Here is a 21,412-nt window from a genome sequence, read left to right as displayed (position 1 = left end):
CTCTGGTGGCACAGTGGTTAAGCTCTCAGCTGCTAGCCGAAAAGTTGACAGTTCAAACCCACCAGTCGCTCCAGTAGAAAGATGTGGCTGTCTGCTTCCATAAAGATGACATCCTTGGAAACCCTGTGGGGTAGTTCTGCTCTGTCATAGAAGGTCGTTATGAGTCAGCATCGACTCAACAGCATATAACATACACACACCTTATCATGACCTTAAGGAGCTCTGGTGGCATAGTGGATAAGGCACTTGGCTGCTAACTAGAAGGTCAACGGTTCAAACTCACCAGCCACTCTGCAGAAAGAAGACAGTGTGATCTACTTCTGTAAAGATTTATAGCCTCAGAAACCCAGTGGGGTGTCTATGAGTTGGAATTGACAGTGAGTTTGGTGTTCTTTGTTTGTTTGTTTGTTTTTATCATGACCTTAATTGTGGTACCATGAAAGGCATTTGCCCCTCGGGGAGGCCCGCTTTTTGCAGGTAGTAGCCCATGTACTCGGGCAGTTTTAGTTTCAACTGATGGGTATGGTTTATTTAGTGTGGGGCAGGGGAGCTGGGGGACTTAGAGAAGGTGCCGTGCTGTGACTCCATCCAGGTAATAAAATGTGTTCTGTGCAGATCCGGCTGTTGTGCAGGAAAGGCCCTTCCCCATATCTCGTCTGCTGTGGTGCCAAAAATGGTAGCATCTGAATATACCCAATAAAAGCAGCCAAGAATCCAAATACACCGTTACTCCCCTACTTACTAGAACTAATTGTTTAAATTATTTTTATGGATTTCTAGTTTTATGTGATCTCAAATTATTCTAACCCACCCACTTTCAGAGTGGATTCCAACTCACAGCAACCCTCTACCACACAGTAGAACTGCCCCCATAGGGTTTCCAAGGCATCTTTACAGAAGCTGACTGCCACATCTTTCTCCTACAGAGCGGCTGGTGAGTTTGAACTGCCGGCCTTTTGGCTAAGAGCTGAGTGTTTTACCACTGCACTACCACAGCTCCTTCAAGTTACTCTGTTGTTGTTGCTGTTAGGTTCCGTCGAGTTGACTTCTACCCATGGTGACCCTGTGTACAACAGAATAAAACACTGCCTGGTCCTATGCCAGCCTCACAATCCTTGCTATGCCTGAGCCCATCATTGGCAGCCACTGTGTCAGTCCATCTCGTTGAGGGTCTTCCCCTTTTTCGTTGACCCTCCACTTTACTAAGCATGACTTCCTTCTCTAGGGAATGGTCCCTTCTGACAACATGACCAAAACAGGTGAGACAAAGTCTGGCCATTCTCGCTTCCAAAGAGCATTCTGGCTGCACTTCTTGCAGGACACATTTGTTAGTTCTTTTGGCAGTCAATGGTACTTTCAGTATTCTTCCACAACACCACAGCTCAAAAGCAGCTACTCTCCTTTGGTTTCCCTTATTCATGGTGCAGCTCTCACATGCGTATGAGGTGATTGAAAATGCCATGGCTTGAGTCAGCCACACCTGAGTCTTCAAAGAGACCGCTTTGCTCTTCAGCACACTGAAGAGGTCTTTTGCAGCAGATTTGCCCGGTGCCATATGTCTTCTGATGTCTTGACTGCCGCTTCCATGGGTATTGATTGTGGAACCAAGGAATATGAAATCTTTGACGACTTCAGTCTTTTCTCCATTCATCATGATGCTGTGAGGATCATGATGTCCAGTTGTGAGGATTTTCGTTTTCTTTATGTTGATGTGTAACCCATCCTGCAGGCTGTAGTCTTCAACCTTCATCAGTAAGTGCTTCAAGTCATCCTCACTTTCAGCAGGCACAGTTGTGTCATCAGTGTATCTATCTCAGGTTGTTAACGAGTCTTCCTCCAGTCCTGATGCCATGCTCTTCTTCATACAGTCCAGCCTCTCGGATTATTTGCTCAGCGAGCAGATTGAATAAGTGTGGTGGAAGGATACAACCCTGATGCACACCCCTCCTGATTTTAAACCAGGCAGTGTCCCCTTGTTCGGCTCTTTTATCTTGTCATTTCTTCCATTTGCTTCAGCTACTCTCCATTCAAGGGCAAGTGTCAGAGCCTCCTGGTCTATGTACAGGTTCCTCATGAGCACAGTTAAGTGTTCTGGAATTCCCATTCTTCTCAACGTTATCCATAATTTGTTAGGATCCACACAATCAAATGTTTTTGCATAGTCAATAAAACACAAGTAAACCTTTTTCTGGTATTCTCTGCTTTCAGCCAAGATCCATCTGACATCAGCAATGATATCCCTCATTCCATGACCTCTTCTGAATCCAGCTTGCATTTCTGGAAATTCTCTGTCAATCTACTGCTACAACCATTTTTTAATTACCTTCAGCAAGATTTTACTTCTGTGGATATTAATGATATTGTTTAATAATTTCCACATTCTATAGGATCACTTTTCTTCAGAATGACTGAAAATATGGCTCTTCCAGTCAGTTGGCCAGGTAGCTGTCCTCCAGATCTCTTGGCATAACCGAATGAGTGCCTCTAACAGGACCTCTATTTGTTGAAACATCTCAGTGGATATTCTGTCAATTCCTGGAGCCTTGTTCTTTGCCAGTTCCTTCAGTGCAGCTTCAACTTCCTCCTTCAGCACCATTGGTTCTGGATCATATGCCACCTCCTGAAATGGATGAACATCAGCCAGTTCTTTTCGGTGCAGTGACTCTGTGTATTCCTGCCATCTTCTTTTGATGTTTCCTGCATCGTTCAATATTTTGCCCATAGAATCTTTCAGTATTGCAACTCAAGGCTTCAATTTTCTCCTCAGCTCTTTCAGCTTGAGAAATGCCAAGTGCGTTCTTCCCTTTTGGTTCTCTAACTCCAGGTCTTTGCACATTTCATTATAATAATTGACTTTGTGTGCTCGAGCTGCTCTTTGAAATCTTCTGTTCGGCTCTTTTATCTTGTCATTTCTTCCATTTGCTTCAGCTACTCTCCATTCAAGGGCAAGTGTCAGAGTCTCTTCTGACATCCATTGTGGTCTTTTTTTCCTTTTCTGTCTTTTTAATAACCTTTCGCTTTCTTCATGGATGATGTTCTTGATGTCATCCCACAGTTTCTGTGGTTTTCAATCATTAGTGTTCAAAGCATCAAATCTATTCTTTAGATGGTCTTTAAATTCAGGAAGGATGTAATCAAGGTCATATTTTGGCTCTCGTGGACTTGTTTCAGTTGTCTTCAACTTCAGGTTGAACTTGCATATGAGCAGTTGATGGTCTGTTCCGCAGTCAGCTCCTGATCTTGTTTTGGCTGAAGGTGTTGGATTTTTCCAGTGCCTGTTGGCCACAGATACAGTCAGTCTGAGTGCTGTGTGCTCCATCTGGCGAAGTCCACATGGATAGCTACCGTTTGTGCGTGATTGTCTAGTACAACTTTGAAAACTTGGGCAGAGAAGGGAGGAAGAATAGAGGCAATCTTGGAGGATGGAGTGAGCTGCAGGGAGCTATGGGTGTGGGTGAGTGGCCCGAGCAGAGGTCACCAGGTCTGCAGGAGGATGCCATCGCGTTTGGGATTCACGTGAGGACAGCATTGCTGATCCTAGGTCACCTAGAAGGTGGTGGAGGAAGCAGAAAGCATAGCGGACTGACTTTCAGACAGAAAAATGCAGTGACCTGCTTGTTGTGTGGTGCTGTCAAGTCGGTTTCCATTCACAGTGGCTCTGCATGACAGAGTAGCACTGCTGGTACTGCTTCCAGGCTGTTACTGGGAGCAGATGGCCAGGTCTTTGGCACAAAGCGACTGAGTGGGTTCAAATGGTCAGCCTTTCAGTTAGTAGCTGAGCACTTAACCGTTGTGCCACCAGAAGAAACAGGAAGAGGAATGCTGGGGCAGTAGAAAAGCGAACTTGCGTCCAGTGTAAGCAGGACGTGGTGTGGGGTTGGCTGTTAGGTGGGTGAGGAGCCACAGGAGAGCTGCTGCAGGAAAGTGTGTGGGAGCTGGTCCCCCAGCTGCTGTGAACACACAGGTGAAGGTGCTCTCTCTGGCGGAGTGGGTGTGCGTGGGCACGTTTTGCTTACGTAGCGCCTAGGACAAAGACACTGAAGTTTAGCCATTTAACGTGGAAGTCCTACGTGTGTGTGAGCTAGCGAGCACGTCCAGCACATGGCTGCTGCACTGGAACGTGGCCGAAATGACCTGTGTGCCTTGGCCTTAGACCTTTGTAACCGTTCTCAGCACTGTGTGTTTATCACCTGTGTGCACACATTGCCCTGTCACGTGCAGACGTGCAGGGAGCCCAGGGTGTGTCTCCTGCCGAGGCTTCATCTACCCTAGCGGTTCCTAGCTCATGCAGGATGCAGGTGTCCTGTGGAAACACAGCGACCAAACTCCACGCCGTAGGAAGCAGGTTCAGCCCGTTTGCCCTGCTTTCCAGTGACCAGAGCACAGACTCTGGGAGACATCTGAGCGTGAAGGTTGTGGGACAGACCGCTGCTACAGAAACTTTCCTGGGAGAGTGATGGCTGTGATTTTTCTCACGAGAAGATCCAATAAGTCCTGACCAGGGAGGCTTTTATGTGTGCCTTCAGATTTCACAGAGGAGAACCTTCCTGGGCCCATCCCAGAGAACTGCTAGTGAGCCACCATCCCGTTCACCTGTGGGCTTCCAAGCCTTCCCTGTGGAGACGGGCATCCTCCCTGCCTCACGGGTCAGTTCAGCAAGACAGTGCTGGGGTACTCTTCCCACAGCTGGGGTCAACAGACATAATGCCTCAACCCATAACTGCAGGGTATAATGACGGGTCAGCCATGGGGGAATCCATTTGAAAGTCACAGGTGAAGTTTGTAAAAGAAAAATCCCGAGGGCCAAAGGGCGTCCCCAGGAGAGGCAGGACCTGCTGTCTCCCCTCTCACCCAAGCCCCAGTCTGCCCTCCTCTCTTCTTGTCAGCAGGTGGAGCATTGTGCCCTTGCGAGTGTTTGGAGGCTGTTGGTTCTCCAAACCTTGAGCCTAGTGCACTGGGCCAGGATGTCTGATTAGCCCCCGCTTCCTGAACTCCGATCACTGGCTCTGGAACTCAGAAACCAAACAGAATCAAGAGCTCCAAGTTCAGGAGCCAGGGCCATTCGGAGAGCAAGGGGCGCTCGAGTGTCTTGTAAGCAAGCTGACCGCGTCCTCCTTGCAAAGCCAGGCCAGTTATCAGAGAGTCCCAGCTCAGCTCCTAGCGACTGTGTGTCAGAGTAGGAATGTGGCCCACAGGGATTTCAGTGCTGATTTTTTCCGGAAGTAGATGGCCAGACCTTTGGTCCAGCATGCCTTTGGCTAGACTTGAGCCTCCAACCTTTCCATTACTAGCCAAATGCCTGACTGTTGGCACCACCCAAGGGCTCCGTCCTCCGTGGAGGCAGCTTTGTTTCATGGACTCTAGCTCAGAGCTGGCTTCCCTTCCCCCCCCGCCCCCCCTCCCTGAATGTTCCTGAGGGAGGGTCAGAAGGAGCCCAGCACAGCCCCAGTCTGTGACCTTCGGGGGGGCTGGCTTCAGTGCCGAGCCCGTGTGTGGGATGGCGGGCTGACTTCTACCCAGAACCTGCCCTTTGGTATTGGCTAGCGGCCAGAAGGAGCCTCATCTCCGTCATTTCTAACTAGCCTTTAGAGAGGTCACAGGCCTTTAGGTGACGCCACAAGAGCTCACAACAGCCGTTCACCCACACTCCCCAAAGCTGGGCGCCCTAAGGTCCTTCACCAAACACTTTGTAAGCAGACATGCCCACTTAGTGGAGTGGAGTTGAAGATAAATTCTGCAGATTTCGGCCCAGCCGGCAGACGTGTCAGTGTAAAGCACGTGTGGCCTTTGTCACCTGGCTGTGGGCTTGTCCTGCAGTGGTGGCGTGGCCTTACTTCCAGGGTATCAGCAGCTGCTCTTCAGTGAGGAACCCCGGCTGGCGCAGTGGGGACCGAGCTTGGCTGCCAACCAGAGGCTGCCGTTCAATTCCCCCTGAGGTCCCTCGGAAGAAAGGCCTGAAAAACCAGCCCTGGAAACCCATGGCTCCACCCGACACGGGGCACTGCGTTGGGGTGGAGTCCGTGCCGGCTGGCGGCTGACAGCTGTGGCCTGGGCCCTGTGCTGGCCTCCATGAGGCCGTGTCCTTTAAGCTCCATCCTGCCTTATGAGTCAGGAAAGTGAGGCTGAGGAGTGCGTCCAGAGGTTGGACCACTGCCATCACCTCCAAGGCCAGGGGCTGCAAGTCTCAGCCAAGGCCTTTCAGTCCCGTGCTCGTCCACGTCACCTGGGATCCGTGCTTTCTTCCGGCATGCGTGTGTCGGGCATTCACGTGCTTTCCCACCGCCTCAGGTCCTCTGGCACAAATAGGCCCCTTTGTGCCTTCCTCTTACGTGGTGCATCTGTGCGTCTACCCCAGCCCCTTGTAAGGAAGTTAAAGCTGCAGCCCACGACTAGCAGCATGGATTTCAAGTCCGTCCCCAAGTTTCCCTGAGGTGCCTCAGGGCCCCGCATAGCCCTGGCACCGTGGCTGGTTTCCCTTGTCCTGGTCCCCTGCACGCTCACTGAGGCCCTGGGGCCCCGCTCTAGAGTGTGTACAGTGTGTGGACATGGGGCTCCACTCCGCAGCCAGGTGCTTTTATGACAGGCTGGCAGAGGGGCGGCTGTTGCGTTAAAGCGCCATGCTTCATCCCCCCACCCCTTCTGTGTTTCAGAACAAGAAGAAAACTTTGAGTTTATCATCGTGTCCCTCACTGGCCAGACCTGGCACTTTGAAGCCACCACGTATGAAGAGAGGGATGCCTGGGTCCAGGCCATCGAGAGTCAGATCCTGGCCAGCCTGCAGTCGTGTGAAAGCAGCAAGAATAAGGTGAGTCCGCGGCAGGCTGCGCTGGGCTGGAGAGCGCTGATCGTCGGGGAACTGACGTCTGGGAGCAATGCCTGGGGCGGGGGGCGGAGACAGCAGGACCTGGGCCCTCCCGAGCAAAGCTGAGTAATTGAAAAGACAGAGGGCGCTCACACGTGTCTGTGTGTGTGGTGCACGAGGGCCCTCGACAGCAGTGTTTGTGCTGCCGTCTCCCAGTTTGATTCCTGACGCTCCTGAAGCAGCCCGGGTGTGAAACCTAGGTAAGGAACCCTTTGGGTTCTGGGGCTTATATAGCCACGTTTAGTTTTGTTGGTGACAGAGGAGACGCAGAATAAGACTCGCAGACCTAAGTCTGGCAGTGTGGCGGTCTCCTCGATGCCCAAAGTTCGAACAAGTGCAGGTTAGGAAAGCGACTCTGGTCAGGCGCGTAGATGACAGACGCATGGACGACTGGGTGGGAATTCAGAGACGGTTTCATTTCCATGGTCTAAACTCTATGGATGAAGCCTGATAGGCTTTCAATGTAATAGGGTCATTGATTTAATTAGAGATAATTCTTTCATTGTTGTTTTAGCTGGAAGAAAAGAAGAAAGAGGGACTTAGCCTGCATGGTCCAGACTGCTGCCTGGTGATAGTCCTTAAACAAACCTATTTCCCCACGTGCAGGATCAAGGGCTGCATCACTGGCAGGATTTCTGGGTGTTTTTCAGCCCCTTGGCCAGGCTGTTTTAGACTCTTAGTATTGTGATCATTTTTCAAACTATTCACAACTAGAAACTAAAAGGCAGGACACGGCCCCCAACCCGCAGGTTCATCAGTGACCATTTAAAGACACCTCTGGCAATGATTTACGTTCAGCTTTGTCATTAAGAAGGGAGTCGGCCTTTCAGAAAGACTGAGTGCCCTGTTTTATTGCCTTCTTTAACCAGGGTAAACTGGACCACAGTCATTGTTATTATAATGTCATTCGCTTCTCTTTTTCAAAGACATGTGATGGCCAGGCTGGGGTGAACCACTGCCTTTCATTTCTGAGTGCCATGGCTTTAGTGAGTCACGTCCCCACGCAGCCACCTTCGTGGTCCCTGAAATGAGGACAGGGTTCTTGCACGTCTCCCTGTCCATGGGGACAGTGGCCCATTTAGCTTCAGACCAGGAGCGGGGAGGACCTTTGCTTACCAGGCAAACGTGTATCCAGACATGAGGGAAGGTGCCCAGCTCCCCAGGCCGCCGCCACAGCCACGTCACCTGAGCCAGAGTCGGGAAAGTGGGGAGCAGTGGCGGCCTCATCCACGGCACGTGCTCACCAGACCCTACCCGCATCCCCGCAGCTACTGCAGACCTTGGCTCACTGGCCCTGCTCTGTCCCCAGAGGGCCACACCCTCAGGAGAGCACCCTCCCTGGGAGGGGACACCCCAGACACTTATGAACAAGAGTAAGGACATGAGGCTAAGGAATTACCTCAGCCAGGAGCAGCCTGGGAAGAAAATGACGACTCAGGGAGAGTAAGCTCTGAGTAGGCGTAGACACAGGTCCACCTGTCTGGATTTGTAGATGCAGGTACAAGTATGTATAGAGACAGACAGGCAGATTCCTGAGTGTGTGAACACATGCATGTGCCAGATGCCAATATGAATTCCTTTTTTTAAAATTGCTGTAAAAATACGTATGTTGTTGTTGTTATGTGCCGTCGAGTCGGCCCCGACTCATAGCGACCCCTCCTTGGGTTTCCGAGGCAGTATCACTACGGAAGTAGGATTGCCCAACCTTCCTTCCGAGGAGTGGCTGGTGGGTTTGAACCGCCAGCCTTCTGGTTAGCAGTCAAGTGCTTTAGCCACTATGCCACCTCAGTATAAATTCTTAAGCATATTTTGAATACTTAAGTATTTAACCAAAGGGAATTTTGAAAATCCAGTATTTTGATATCTTAACTTAGGCGAGAGTAATTAATAAATTGTAGTTTATTACTTTGTATTAAACAATACATTGTGTGCCCTGAAACAGTTTGACACACACAGTGGTTCAGTTTAAAGAGCCCTGGTGGCTCAGTGGTTAAGCTTTTGGCTGTTTACTGAAAAGCTGGCAGTGCAAACCCACCAGCCGCACCGTGGGAGAAAGAGGATGTATGCTGCTTCCGTGAAGACTGACAGCCTTGGAGACCCTGTGGGCAGTTCCACTCTGTCCTCTAGGGGCGCTGTGGGTCAGAATGGACTCCACATCAGTGAGTGTGGTTTGGGCTTTGCTTCTGTGAAGATTACGGCCTTGGAGACCCATGGGGCTGTTCACCCTGTCCATAGGGGCGCTGTGAGTTGGAATGGACAGTGGTGGCTTTGGTTTGGTACACCAAGGTTCAAGCTTATGGCCAGTCCTCTCTGAAATTGATTAGGTAATGTTGGCTTTAGGCTTTGTATTAAGTACATGCCAGGCACATGCCACTTTACCCAGAAGGACTTCCTGCTTAGTAAGTCAGGAAGTCATGTGCAGATTTATGGCTGAGCACGCTCTTTGTAACACCATCTGTGACAGGAAACCGGAAGCCGCCTCAGTGTCCATCCGAGCACATTGATAGATGCACTGTCATCAGTGGAATTCCATGCAGCCCTTTAAAATGAGGGAGTAGGAAGATACGCATTGGCATCAAGAGAATGATAGATCATTTGGTTAAAAAGGCAGATTCAGAAGCAGTGTCTGTCATGCTGCCTTCTTAAAAGTGCAGGTCGGTGTGAAGATGCTCTCAGAAACAGCTGGAGAACCGCTCTTGAGGTGTTAACCACCATGGCTGCAGGGCCACACCCTGTATCGGTGTCACATCCTGTGTGTGAATGTTACTTCCCCCACCCACCCCACCCCATGTCTCCCATCTTCTCTGCAGTAGGCCTGTGCTGGGCTTTGTCTGTCTGCTGGTCATTGTGCAAGTAGACAGTAAAGCGTGAGTCTGGGTACAGCGCACCCAGCTCCACTTTCTCACCCCTCCCTGCCCCCATGCAGTTAGTTACAAATGTTTGTTTGGGGGAACCATCAGGAGTGAGTTTGTTGCTGTAGCATCTGCTCCTCTCTTAAAATGAAAAGTGAATCTCCAAGGATGACGCATGGCGTGGCCTCTGTGTCCCCATGAGGGCTGTGAGTTGTGCCTTGTGGCACCGGTTAAGCCCTGGCCTTTGCTCTCAAGCCAATTGTGTCTTTCTGATTCTTTAGTCTTCACACCCAGCAGACACGTGGCAGGAAAAGCATGCTGACCAGTTACACTCGCCACGTGGCAATGGGTCTCCTGTTCGTTCACAACTGTTCCAGAACTTACCTCTTAGCTCATGGCTGGTGCACTTGGTCTCATCTGATCAGTTTTAATATGGGCTACTGCTTTGTGCAGCCTAATAACTCCCCTGTCGTTGCTTGAAGACGACCCATATCCCATATTTGTTCAGGGCCTGTCTGAATTTTCCCTGCCACTGTTAGTGGACACGTCAGTGGCACTTGGAGCTCTTACCTTTTGCACGTGTTGGTCTTCCTCTCTGTCTAGTCCCGGCTGACCAGTCAGAGTGAAGCCATGGCCCTGCAGTCGATACGAAACATCCGAGGGAATTCACACTGTGTGGACTGCGAGACTCAGAGTAAGTGTGTCGGGAAAGCGGGCTGGGCTGGGTACCAGGGAGGAGGGATGCCGCCCACATTGCAGTGAACTGTCAGAGTTGCCATAAAAAGCTTGAGGCCTGAGTTAGCAGGTCTGAGGAGTTGAATAGGATATTACCTGCCACGAGAGAGACCCGGGTTCAGTTCCCAGCCAGCGCACCTCATGGGCGGCCACCACCCGTCTGTCAGAGGAGGCTGGCCTGTTGCTGTGATGCTGAACAGGTTCCAGTGGAGCTTCCAGACTGAGGAGACCAGGAAGAAAGGCCTGGCAGTCTCTTTCCAGAAGGCAGCCAGTGAGAACCCGATGATCACAGTGGTTTGGCCTGTGGCCAGTCACAGGGATGGACGGGCCAAGAAGACCCCGGCAGGGTCTTCATCTGCTGTGCGTGGGGTCATGGTGAATCGGGGTCTAAATCACAGGGGCCTAACAGTAATAAACACAGGGAAGTTATCTGTTTTTATTGGGATGTAATTTCAACACAGTGCTGTTCTCACTAAAGTCTCCACAACGGCAGTGTGTTCCTGTCCTGGTTCTTCTGAGCCTCTGTGGGTCTTGCTTCTTACACCTTGGGCACCGAGACGAGCTGGGATCACCGCCTCGGGCCGTGGTGTCTGCTGCAGATCAGATCTGTGCCTTGTGCAGGAAGCAGCCTTTGACTCCATCATTGATCCCTGTGTATTGCCTCTGCCATAAAAACAGAGTGGGATTGATTCCTTCCTGCCCCGAGATTTCTGTTTATTTATAGTCATCGTCATTTCATTTGAAAATCGTACCTGGCCTTTGCCATCAAGTAGTGTCTTTGTTTGATTTGGTTTTGGTCTTTAATCACAAGCTGCTGATGCACTAAGGAATCGGATTGAACTGATAGGATCCGAAATTGCTGCCTGGAGTTGCCCAGTGTCACTTCAGGCTTCCTAGTCCAGTGTGTGCTGTGCCTTTCCCTCTGGGAGACTCATTTTGCTGTTCGTATCCTATAGGGTAGAGAATTACTATTTTATTATTATTTTAATTTTTATTGTAGTTTGGCTGAAAGTTTGCAGAGTGTATTCGTTTTCCACTCAAGACCTTATGCACATTTTGTTTTGTGACATGGTTCACGATCCCTGAACGTGACAGCACACCTCCCCCACCTCTCTGGGTTGCCCATGTCCATCCACCCTGTCTCCTGAGCTTTGGTTTTGGACACATGCTGCCCATTTGGTCGCATAAGGTTGATTGTACCAAGAAGCATGTTCCTCCTTGGTGTTATTGTTGTTTGGCTAAAAGGTGATCCCCAGAGGTGGGTTCAGTTCCAGGCTTGCAGGGTGTCTAGGGCTCCCACCAGTCTCTGTCAGACCTGTAGATCTGATCTTTTTCATGATTTTGGATTTTGTTCCACATTTTTTTCTCCCACTCTGTCTAGGACCTTCTCTTGCAATCCTGATCAGAGTGGTTGGTAGTGGTAGCTGGGTACCATCTAGTTCTTCTGGTCTCAGGATAGCACACTTTGTGGTTGATGTGGTCCATTAGTCCTTTGGAGTTATTGCTTGCTGGAGTCTGATTTTCTTTAGTCATCTTTGCTCTGGACAAGGAGAGACCCATAGTCATATCTTAGATGGCCACTTGCAGTCTTTCAAGACCCCAGTCTCTATTCACCTGAGTAGGATGTGGAACACTGCTTTGTGGACTATCATGCCAAGTGAATTAGATGTCCCCTGAGACTGTTGTCCTAAGTCCCCCAGGCTAGTGACTCATTCCCTCAAGGTATCTGGTTATGGCTAAGAAGTTTTCACAACTTTGCCCCCTATATAATCGATAATACTCTTGGATATGTTTGCAGTTTACATACACATAAAACCAAAAACTCCAAACTCACTGCCATCGAGTCAATTTCGACTCATAGTGACCCCCTTCGGGTTTCTGAGGTGGTAAATGTTTACAGAAGTAGATTTCCCAGTCCTCCTTCTGCGAAGTGGCTGGGGTTTGAACTGCCAGCCTTCCGGTTAGCAGTCAGATGCCTTAGCCACTGCACCACCAGAGCTCCTGTACATACAAATACATATGCAGAAATGTTCTCAGCCAAATCTACATGTAGTCATGAGTATACTGTCATTTGCATGTCCACATCTGTCCAGCTTGTATGTCTGCCTACATGTCTACACATAGATATTTGTAACGACTCACTGCTGGCTTGTGTGTGTGATAGTATTTGTAATTACTGTAATGTGATAGTGTTGTAATGACTGTCACTGCTGGCTTGTGTGTGTGATAGTCTGTACGCTTGTCGTCCTTTCTCCTGTGCACCTGCCACTGTCTTCCTTTGCTGTTGGCCATGTTGTGCTTCCCGCCCCCCTATAGTGTATTGCCCGCCCCTTCACCCAAGTTAATACACGTCTGTTCTCTGGTTAGTGATTTGCACCCCCTTTCCCTCCCATCCTTGGTAACCACCAAAGAATGCATTCTTGGCTTTGTCAGCCTCAGCAGCCAGCAGCTCTGTGAGTTAGGAGATACCTACAGCTCCAGTGGGCCTGGAACAGGAGGGAGAACTGAAGGCCAAGGTCAAGGGCCCTTTACCCAGCCCCTGGATTTGGACTTGTAGCCTCCTAAACTATAAGAGAATGAATTTGTTTGTTAAAACCATCTACTTGAGGTATTTCTGTGACAGCAGTGCTAGAAAACTAAGACGCACAGTAAAGTGGAGATGAGCCTGCGAGTGGCAGGGGTGGGGGGTACGGAGGAGGGAGGTTGGGCCTGCGAGTGGCAGGGGTGGGGGGTACGGAGGAGGGAGGTTGGGCCTGCGAGTGGCAGGGGTGGGGGGTACGGAGGAGGGAGGTTGGGCCTGCGAGTGGCGGGGGGGGGGATGGGGGGGGGAGGTGGGTCCGAGAGCGAGGCTTGTTCAGAGGACCCTGTGGGGCGAGTTTGTTTAGATGAGGCCACCTGAGCAGATGTGCAGGGACAGGTGACACATGCTGGGGAGAGTTTGACGATTCAGGAGAACAGGATAACGAGGCCCCATTCCTTAAACACCTCTCTGTCGGGCAAGCACTGGCTCCCTGCACCTGTTCTCTTTTCTGATTCTTTCAACTCTGTAACGGTTGATGCTGCTGTAGGCCCTGTTTTCTAGGTGAGGAAATAAAGGGTCTGAGAGGTCAAGTAATTTTTCCAAGGTCACAGAAGAGCAGTTTAAATAGTGAGATTCAGAGGAAGCTCATCAAACCAAGCCTGCTGCGCCTCTTCAGAGAACAGAGGCCTGAGCAGACCAGAGAGGCTGAGATCCAGACACAGGTAGCTCGCACCGTGGCAGAGCCTTTTGAAAGTAAAAATACCCGATTCTGGTAAAAGTGCAGGGAACTGTGCCATCTACCCACTGATGATGATGGGTACATTCATCCACAGGGCAGTTCTATAGCATCGTGATAAGACTGACACACAGATGCCCCTCACACCCACCTTATACTTCCAGGAACCAGACCGATGGAACGAACAGGGCTGACACAAAGATGTTCATCTCAGCATTTTTTATCTCCCAGATGTCTAGAAACGGATCAGCAGTTACATAAATTGAAACGTCTGCTCATGGTGAAGTAATGTGCAACCTTCAAAAATAGTCTTAAAATATGCCAGTTGATGTGGAGAAACCTTGCAAGGCATTTTTAAGTGGATAAGGGCTTGTGGCAGTAAATCTAGGAGACCCCAGGGAATCTTTGTCAGTATTTTCAGGGGGAAAACTGTAAGGATATATTCGAGAAGGTGATCTCATTTTCCGATGGTGAGCATCTGTGTCTTAGGACATGCAGGTTATTAGGCGGCCTGTGTTTTTTGTTGTGTTTTAAGAACAGATGTAGAGCAGTGGGGACAAGAAGAAGGGGTTGGATTTGAAAGAGATTCGACCTTAGTGATTGGCTGTAGGAATGAGGGGGCACTTGAAGTTGATCTCTGGGACCCTGACTTGAGTACCTCGGTAAGTTCTGGTGCTGTTGGCTGCAATAAGGAAGATCCTAGCAGAAGGATAGGTTTACCAGGGGACAGTGGTATCTAGGAGGTGCCCGCAGGATGTCCACAGGAAAGAAAAGAGATGATTCCCTGTGTAGCTCAAGAGAAAGGAGCAGGCGGGAGGTAGCTGGAGAGAGTTGTTAGCATTGAGTGGTGATTGGACCTAGGATCAGGGATGAGTTTGCCAGAAGACAAGCCTGCAGGACCCCTGAGTTAAAGGGAAGGTTCAGGTGGAAAAGTTGGAAACGAGATCAAGATGGAACAACCAGAGAAATGGGAGAAAACTCCAGAGAACCCAGGAAGAGTGTTGACCAAAAAGGAATCAGATGGAGCACTGGAGAGTGGTACAAGCAGTCTGCACTCAACTACTGCAGTGTAGTAAATTAACATAGTGTGACTTTTCTAGCCATAAGTCTTTGTAAAGTCCGTGGTGGAATTTGCTGTGAGCAACTGAGTAGCTCCTGATTGCTAAAGTTATCCACCTGGGGTGTTTCTGTTCAACCAGCATGAAGCGGTCTTCTGGGCAGTTCGCTCTCTCTCAGATGTATACAATTCTGATGTTGGGATTGGTTAGTGGTCACTCTGCCAGGCTCAAAAGGAGCCCTCCTAGAGGCAGAAGAAGTCTCTCTGACTGCTGGCTGAGAAAGACGTGCTGCTGAGAGAAACGTGCTCCTGAGAGACATGCACTTGCTGAGAGAGAGATGTGAGAGACACACACTGCTGAGAGAGAGACTGAGAGACATGCACTATTGGGAGAGAGACTGAGCGTGTTCCTGAACTTAAATTGTAGCCTGCTGCTTCCCTAATGAACCCCATAATCTGTGAATTCTGTGTGGCCACTGTACTGAATTAGCGAACCCAGGAGAGAGGTGGTGGGTGCTGCAGGAGGGAATGGTTGGTGTCAGGGTTGGTGAAAGGGCTGGAGAGAGGTGGCATGTCTGGCCTGGCAGGAATAGGCCTGGGGCTACTGATAGTGATTCTGTCTTCCTCTTGTGGGGTTAGAGGAGGTCAGAAAATGCGACCTCCCTGCTCCTCTGGCAACTACTACCCGAAAGGTCAGCAATTTAAACCCTAAGGCACCAAGGAAGAAAAGTCTGATGATCTGCTGCCACAGAGATCACAGCCAGGAAACTCCGGTGGAGCTCCATTCAGCTCTAGCACGTGGGGCGACCAGGAGTCAGCCTTGACTCAGTGGTGGCTTTGGTTCTTCATTTGGTATTGTAGGAGGGAGTTGGGTGGTTAACTGCCACCAAGAGGTCAAGTAAAGTGCTGGCCAAGAAAGTCCTTTGGATGCAGCCTGTGGGGGTGGCTGCTGACATTGACCTGTTTTGGTGGAATGGTGGGTGGAGGCCTGGTTGCAGATCCTTGGGAGGTACAGAAGCACCAGTGTGGACACCTCCCTCAGGAAGCTGGGCCTAGAAGGACAGTGGAGACACACAGTGAGGGCTGGAGGTGGGGAGGGGTGTTGAGTTCCCTGGAGCTGTGTTCACACTGCCTTCTTCCTGAAGCATCCCAAGCTCCTCCCTATAGCTGTGGCTGCTGGTTCACCATCACTGGCCTCTTCCTCACTGCTGCCCAAGCATTTGTACTTCACCGCACTCCTCAGCACACATCCTCTACGTCTCCTTGTTGTTTCTCTTTGGATATCAGGTTCCTCTTCCTAGCCAGGACCTCTCTGAAGTCACGGACTTCACTTGTCTCGTGTCCCCCATGGTGTCTGTCACCACCTTGCTGAGTACATATCTGAGGTTTCATAAAGGGCTGGCTGAATCCTGATCAGTCCACATTGAGCTGTTCCTGGTCATTGCTATCCACAGAAAAAAGGGTATGTCCCCAATGGTTCATGATAAATATGATGCCAGCTACCTGGTTTTTGGTGGTGGTGTTGGCTCTTCCAATACATATTGATGGTTCTAGATGATTTAAGCATTGATTTGCTTCTGTCAGTGACAAAGCCGTCAGCTGTCAGGGACCCATCTCACAAATAACCTGTAGGTTCTCTCATGAAGCAAAGCCCCGTGTCTTCTGATGATGTCAACCAATTTCACACAGTAAATGCCCCAGCTCAGGGGTCCCAGTGCTTGTCTGAGCATGTTCATTGTTCTGTACAAGCATGCCCTTGGTCCATTGTCACAGCCTAAAGCCACGTTACGTTACCGTTCATTCCACAAGTCAGGGGTAGTCAAGCCGGCTCCAGCCAAGCACCCTGCTGCCATCTTGCCAGCAGTGAAGAGAAGGACAGCATGTTCCTTCCGTGTTTCTGAAGACTGTGTCTGTCCCTGGTGTGTGACTCTCTGTCCTTGTTAAAATTTTCAAACCTGTCCACTGTGTGATTGATGAACGTGTGGATGTGCCCATGGTTGCAGAGATGGCTGCAAGGGATGTTACAGCTTTGGAAGTGACACAGAGCCCAAGTGTCACCCGGCTGTCCCTCATACTTCTTCCCTTACCCCCTATCAGCAGCTCTCCACAATGGTTGCCAGATCATGCACAAGTGTTTCCAGAAATGTCTGGTTTCTCGAGTTGAATGCTGCAGTTGACATGTTGGAAAGTACATCTTTCTGTCTGAACCAATACTTCTCATTGTTTATTGTGTGAGAAAGGCATGGAACTGCCATTATCCAAGGAACAAGTTTGGGGTTGAAATTGCCACCAACCTGTCGGATCTTTCAAGACAGGGAACGTGTCTTTGCGTGACTCTAGGAAGGGGCTGCTGGAAGTTGGGTTGACTGGGGCCTGTTGGTTCCTTTTGTCCAGAATCCGGAGCATTTGGAGCCAGGCGGGACCGTCTGATTGTACATCTGGCCCTCTGCCCCTCTTTCCGCAGATCCAAACTGGGCCAGTCTGAACTTGGGCGCCCTCATGTGCATTGAGTGCTCAGGGATCCACCGGAATCTTGGCACCCACCTTTCCCGCGTCCGCTCTCTGGACCTGGATGACTGGCCTATCGAACTTATCAAAGTGATGTCTTCCATCGGGAACGAGCTGGCCAACAGCATCTGGGAGGAGGGCAGCCAGGGGCGGACGAAGCCCTCCCTTGACTCCACCAGGTAGGGACCTTGGAAGGGGTGTGCTTACTGATCCATTTGGCCAACAGTTAGACCACTGAAAAGAGCCCTAATGACAGCCACGCCAGGGATGGCTCTTGTCGCCTACAGGAACGCTGATTAGTCCAGTGTGGCGAGGTCCATGTTTCAGTGTGGTCTTCAGCAGATGTGGGTAATTCCAACACCTTGGTTCTTTGCTTGCATTGAGGCCTTTGGGTTCCTCTTCCCCTCTTAGAAACCTGTTAGTTTCTAACATTAGGAATACATGACTTTACTAATACATTTCTAATAGGTGTGAGCTATGTTGTTCACACTAATTAGGAAAGTTTTATTCTTTCATTTTATTATTTTTATGTCTTTGATTAGCCTCCTTTCAGTTGGTGCTCTCCTCCCACCCCCCAAACAACTGAGTTTAATGTAATAAAATACGTGTTATTGTTAAAATACATTCCTGACACCTTTAATCAGCCAGGTGTGGCATGACTTATGTGGTGCCCCACGGTGTTAGTTGTTACCCAGTGTGAAAGTCACATTCCTTTGAGGCCCTTTAGCTGCCAGTTTTTCGTTTGCAGTTGTTGTAAACTGTTTGTGAGCGTGCATGCGTATTTGGTGTTGCTGAGAGGTGATGAAGCCGTGTGTCCTCTCAGAAGCCCTGTTTCCTGGGAGCTGCTGGATCTTCACAGTGGGCAGTGTGAAGGAGGTGCCTTCCGACTGGCTCCTATACAGTGAGGCTGTGCCTCCTAGACAGGAAGTGGGGCTTAGGGCGTGGAGTTTGCTTTCAATACTCCCTTCAGTGTGGAGACATGAAGAGAGAGACAGTATCTCTCAGAGCACCTTTCAAATCTCTCTGTTGAGGTGATGATCAGATACTTGAACTCCAAGTGGCTTTCTATGGTTGGACACCAAATAAAAGGACAGGAAATGGTTTCAACTGCTGGGTAGTAATGACGTACAACGGGTGGTGGGTGCATGTGGTTCCACTAACGCTGGAAAAGGAGTTTGTGATACCGCCTTCGGTTCATCTTAGAGGATAAAGCCCATGTGTGGATCCCACTGCTTCTTTTGGATGTTCTGGGTAGAGGTAGACCAGAAGGTGAACCAAAACCAAACTCACTGCTGTGGAGTCACTTCCAACTCACTCGCCCCTAGAGGACAGAAAACCACCCCATGGGGTTGCCAAGGCTGTAAGTTTGTACAGAAGTAGACTGACTCATCTCCCTCCCGCCGAGCAGCTGGTGGGCTCAAACTGCCAACCGAGCCCTTTGGTTAGCACCCGAGTGCTTTAACCACTGTGCCACCAGAATGTGTTTCTTGTTTAAAATTGCACCCATTCGCCATGTGCATTCTTTGTATGTGAGTTTTGTGCTGTGATGTACATGTATGTAACTTCATTACAAACAGAGGAAACAGTACACTTTAAAAATTTATCTTGATTTATTTAACACTAACCTGTAGAAATCAGCTGGCATTAATGAGGAGCATTTTTTAAAGATTAATTCATGCTTTAATATCTATTTTTTCTGAGGTATAGTATCCTGGAAGGATACTTAAGGTATAAAAATGAGAAATGATTAGAAATTAGATTGAATTGAATGTATGGATGCAGAAAACATTGAAATTGGAGTAAGGTGGGGGAACAAATCACTCTATCCTCATCCGCCTTACTGTGTAGGGGCAAAAAGGACCATATACACTATTTTTAATATTATGAACGAATTAGAAACGTTTGTTTTTCCATTTATTATGATCAGTGAAACCCTTGAAAAGGAGCAGGAAGAAACATGGCCCTTAAGTTTTTTAAGTGATGTGAATTTCACCTTGACTCCTAAGTGAAGAGTGTGTGAGTATTTTGTCCTTGCTGGTGCATGTCAGTTTCCTTCCTGAGCTGTAACTCTCACTTCTGCCTGGTATTACCTGTTTGGACCCCATCTGCCTGCTCCAGAGACCTGTTTCAGAGTCTTCCTTTTTCACGAGGCAGTTGAGCCTGCCTCGTGTGTCTCATACCCACTCAGCTGTAGCTGTATCCAGGCTGAGTTCACAGTGATACTATGCTATCGTATTTCCAAAGCTACCTTTGGAAGGTCTGAAATCCCATTCATCTCTGAGAAGGTATTTCTGTATGACAAATGAATGCTCCTGGATTCTGTTAGTAATTCTCCCACTGAGTTTTTCTAACTTCAGCAGACCCTCACTGAGCACTTTCTCACGGAGATGAGCTGTATGGTGTCGTGAGTCTGAAGTGGTGGAAGGCATGTTTTCGGGTCATCAGGGGCAGGGGGTGCCAGGCTCATGGAATCCAGAGACTGAAGGGACTCCTACCACTCATGAGCTCTGAGGAAGTTTCTGTGGCAAGAAGGCACCCGAGCTGGTATTTAAAATAAGGGGCAGAGAGTGTGTGTGCCAGCAGGTGGTAGCGACGTGGGCAAGGCGCCAACGGTGTGTGAATCCGTGAGTCATGGAAAACAAGCACAAGGTTGGTAAGGCCGAAAACAGAGCCAACGGCTGGGCTGGCTCTGAAGCGAGGCGCAGTGGTGCAGAAGGTGACTGGAGTGCGCTTTTCATTTGTTCGTGTGTGTTTTTCCTTGTTCCACATGAGCTAAGGGATGGAGACAGGAGGCCATTCGAAGGTGCTCCCCTCTCCTGGTGGAACGTATGAGGCTCCAGGGGGACCGGGACCACCCTCTGTCTGCCAGTGTGCTTTATTCTGCTGGCTGCATGTTGCTGTGAGGCTGGGAGCTCTGCCGCCAGCATGTCCAGTACATCTGGGTCCCCACAGTGGACAGGTTTCCCTAGAGCTTCCAGACCAGGACAGACTAGGAAGAAGGACCTGGTGACCGACGCGCAGAGCCTGGGTTACAAACGTGTGACTGACATACAACCCATAGTTTTGAACCAGCCCCTGTAAAGCCTGTTGAAGTGAAAATTCAAGGTACTCCTTGCAAGGTGCATTAAAACATTATTTTTTCACTCTGTTATCATGATAAAGATAACATGTTAAAGATAAAGTTTAATGTGTCTGGAAGTTTTTCTTCAATGTTTCTATGCATAGCAGGATACACTAGATACTAAAACAAACACTGGACTCATTGACCGTGCTGCGAACCATACCTCCCTGTTCCAGCTTACATGCAAATTCAACTTACAGACAGACATAGGAACAGAACTCACTCATAATCTGGGGACTGCCTGTACCTCTGAAAACAAGCCAGCGGAAACCCGCTGCCCAATCGAGTGCTGGGAGGGGCGCCTGGGTTGGAAGGCAGGCACAGTGGCCGCACAGTGGATTTGAGCCACCAGCACTTATGACGATGATGCAGGCCCAGGCAGGGTTCACGTGTTTGGTGAGATGGCCATGCATTGGAGCCAGCCCCACCATGCTCCCAACAACAGCTACACTGTCGAAACACACACACACACACACACACACACACACACACGACTGAGCATAGTACATGGTAACATTCACACCCCCACCACCTTCTGCAGCCACCATCTCATTCATTCAAAAATACACAACCAAACTCAGGGGTAGAATCACCCAAGTGAAATTCCATGCAGGAAGCCAGAATGGACCTCTAGTCTAATCCTGTCTGTCTAACACCAGAAAGAGGACCACACCCCAGCCTTTGTCTTTCTGCAGGACCGGGACAGTTAGTAGAAACAGCTGCAGGGTTGTCTCAATTGCCCTGAGGTTTTCTACAAAGAAACCTTTTCATACATTTATCTCCAAGGAAAAGCCACGTGCAGAGTATCAGTCCTGTCCTCTGAACAGGGGCCCAGATGGCTGCCCAAGAAGTCCCCGTCTGTTCCATCTTGTCCAGAGACTCATTCTGACTATGGACACAGTTATGCCTGTCTATCCCCTCCACTCCCCTACCAAAGCACACCCCCCAGACCAGCACCACGCACAAGGAGAACAGGGCAAATCCATCCCCGAGGAAACCACCGGTCCCCAAAACAACAGT

At 49.6% G+C, this 21,412-nt stretch overlaps 1 protein-coding gene across 1 annotated transcript in view; it reads left to right on the top strand.

Annotated features, from left to right (window-relative positions):
• AGAP1 (ArfGAP with GTPase domain, ankyrin repeat and PH domain 1) overlaps nt 1-21,412 on the top strand; it is a 666,775-nt gene that overhangs the window by 582,469 nt on the left and 62,894 nt on the right. Inside the window, exons 14-16 of the mRNA XM_007941633.2 lie at nt 6,651-6,805; nt 10,318-10,408; nt 17,228-17,450. Of these exons, the coding sequence (XP_007939824.1) occupies nt 6,651-6,805; nt 10,318-10,408; nt 17,228-17,450 (469 nt within the window). The remainder of the gene's footprint in view (nt 1-6,650; nt 6,806-10,317; nt 10,409-17,227; nt 17,451-21,412) is intronic.

This window comes from Orycteropus afer, unplaced genomic scaffold (genome assembly GCF_000298275.1).
Source record: "Orycteropus afer afer isolate SDZICR_OR568_19922 unplaced genomic scaffold, OryAfe1.0 scaffold00006, whole genome shotgun sequence".
Taxonomy (NCBI): Eukaryota; Metazoa; Chordata; class Mammalia; order Tubulidentata; family Orycteropodidae; genus Orycteropus; species Orycteropus afer.
Note: the sequence above shows the minus strand (reverse complement) of the source record. Positions and strands in the feature narration are given on the sequence as shown.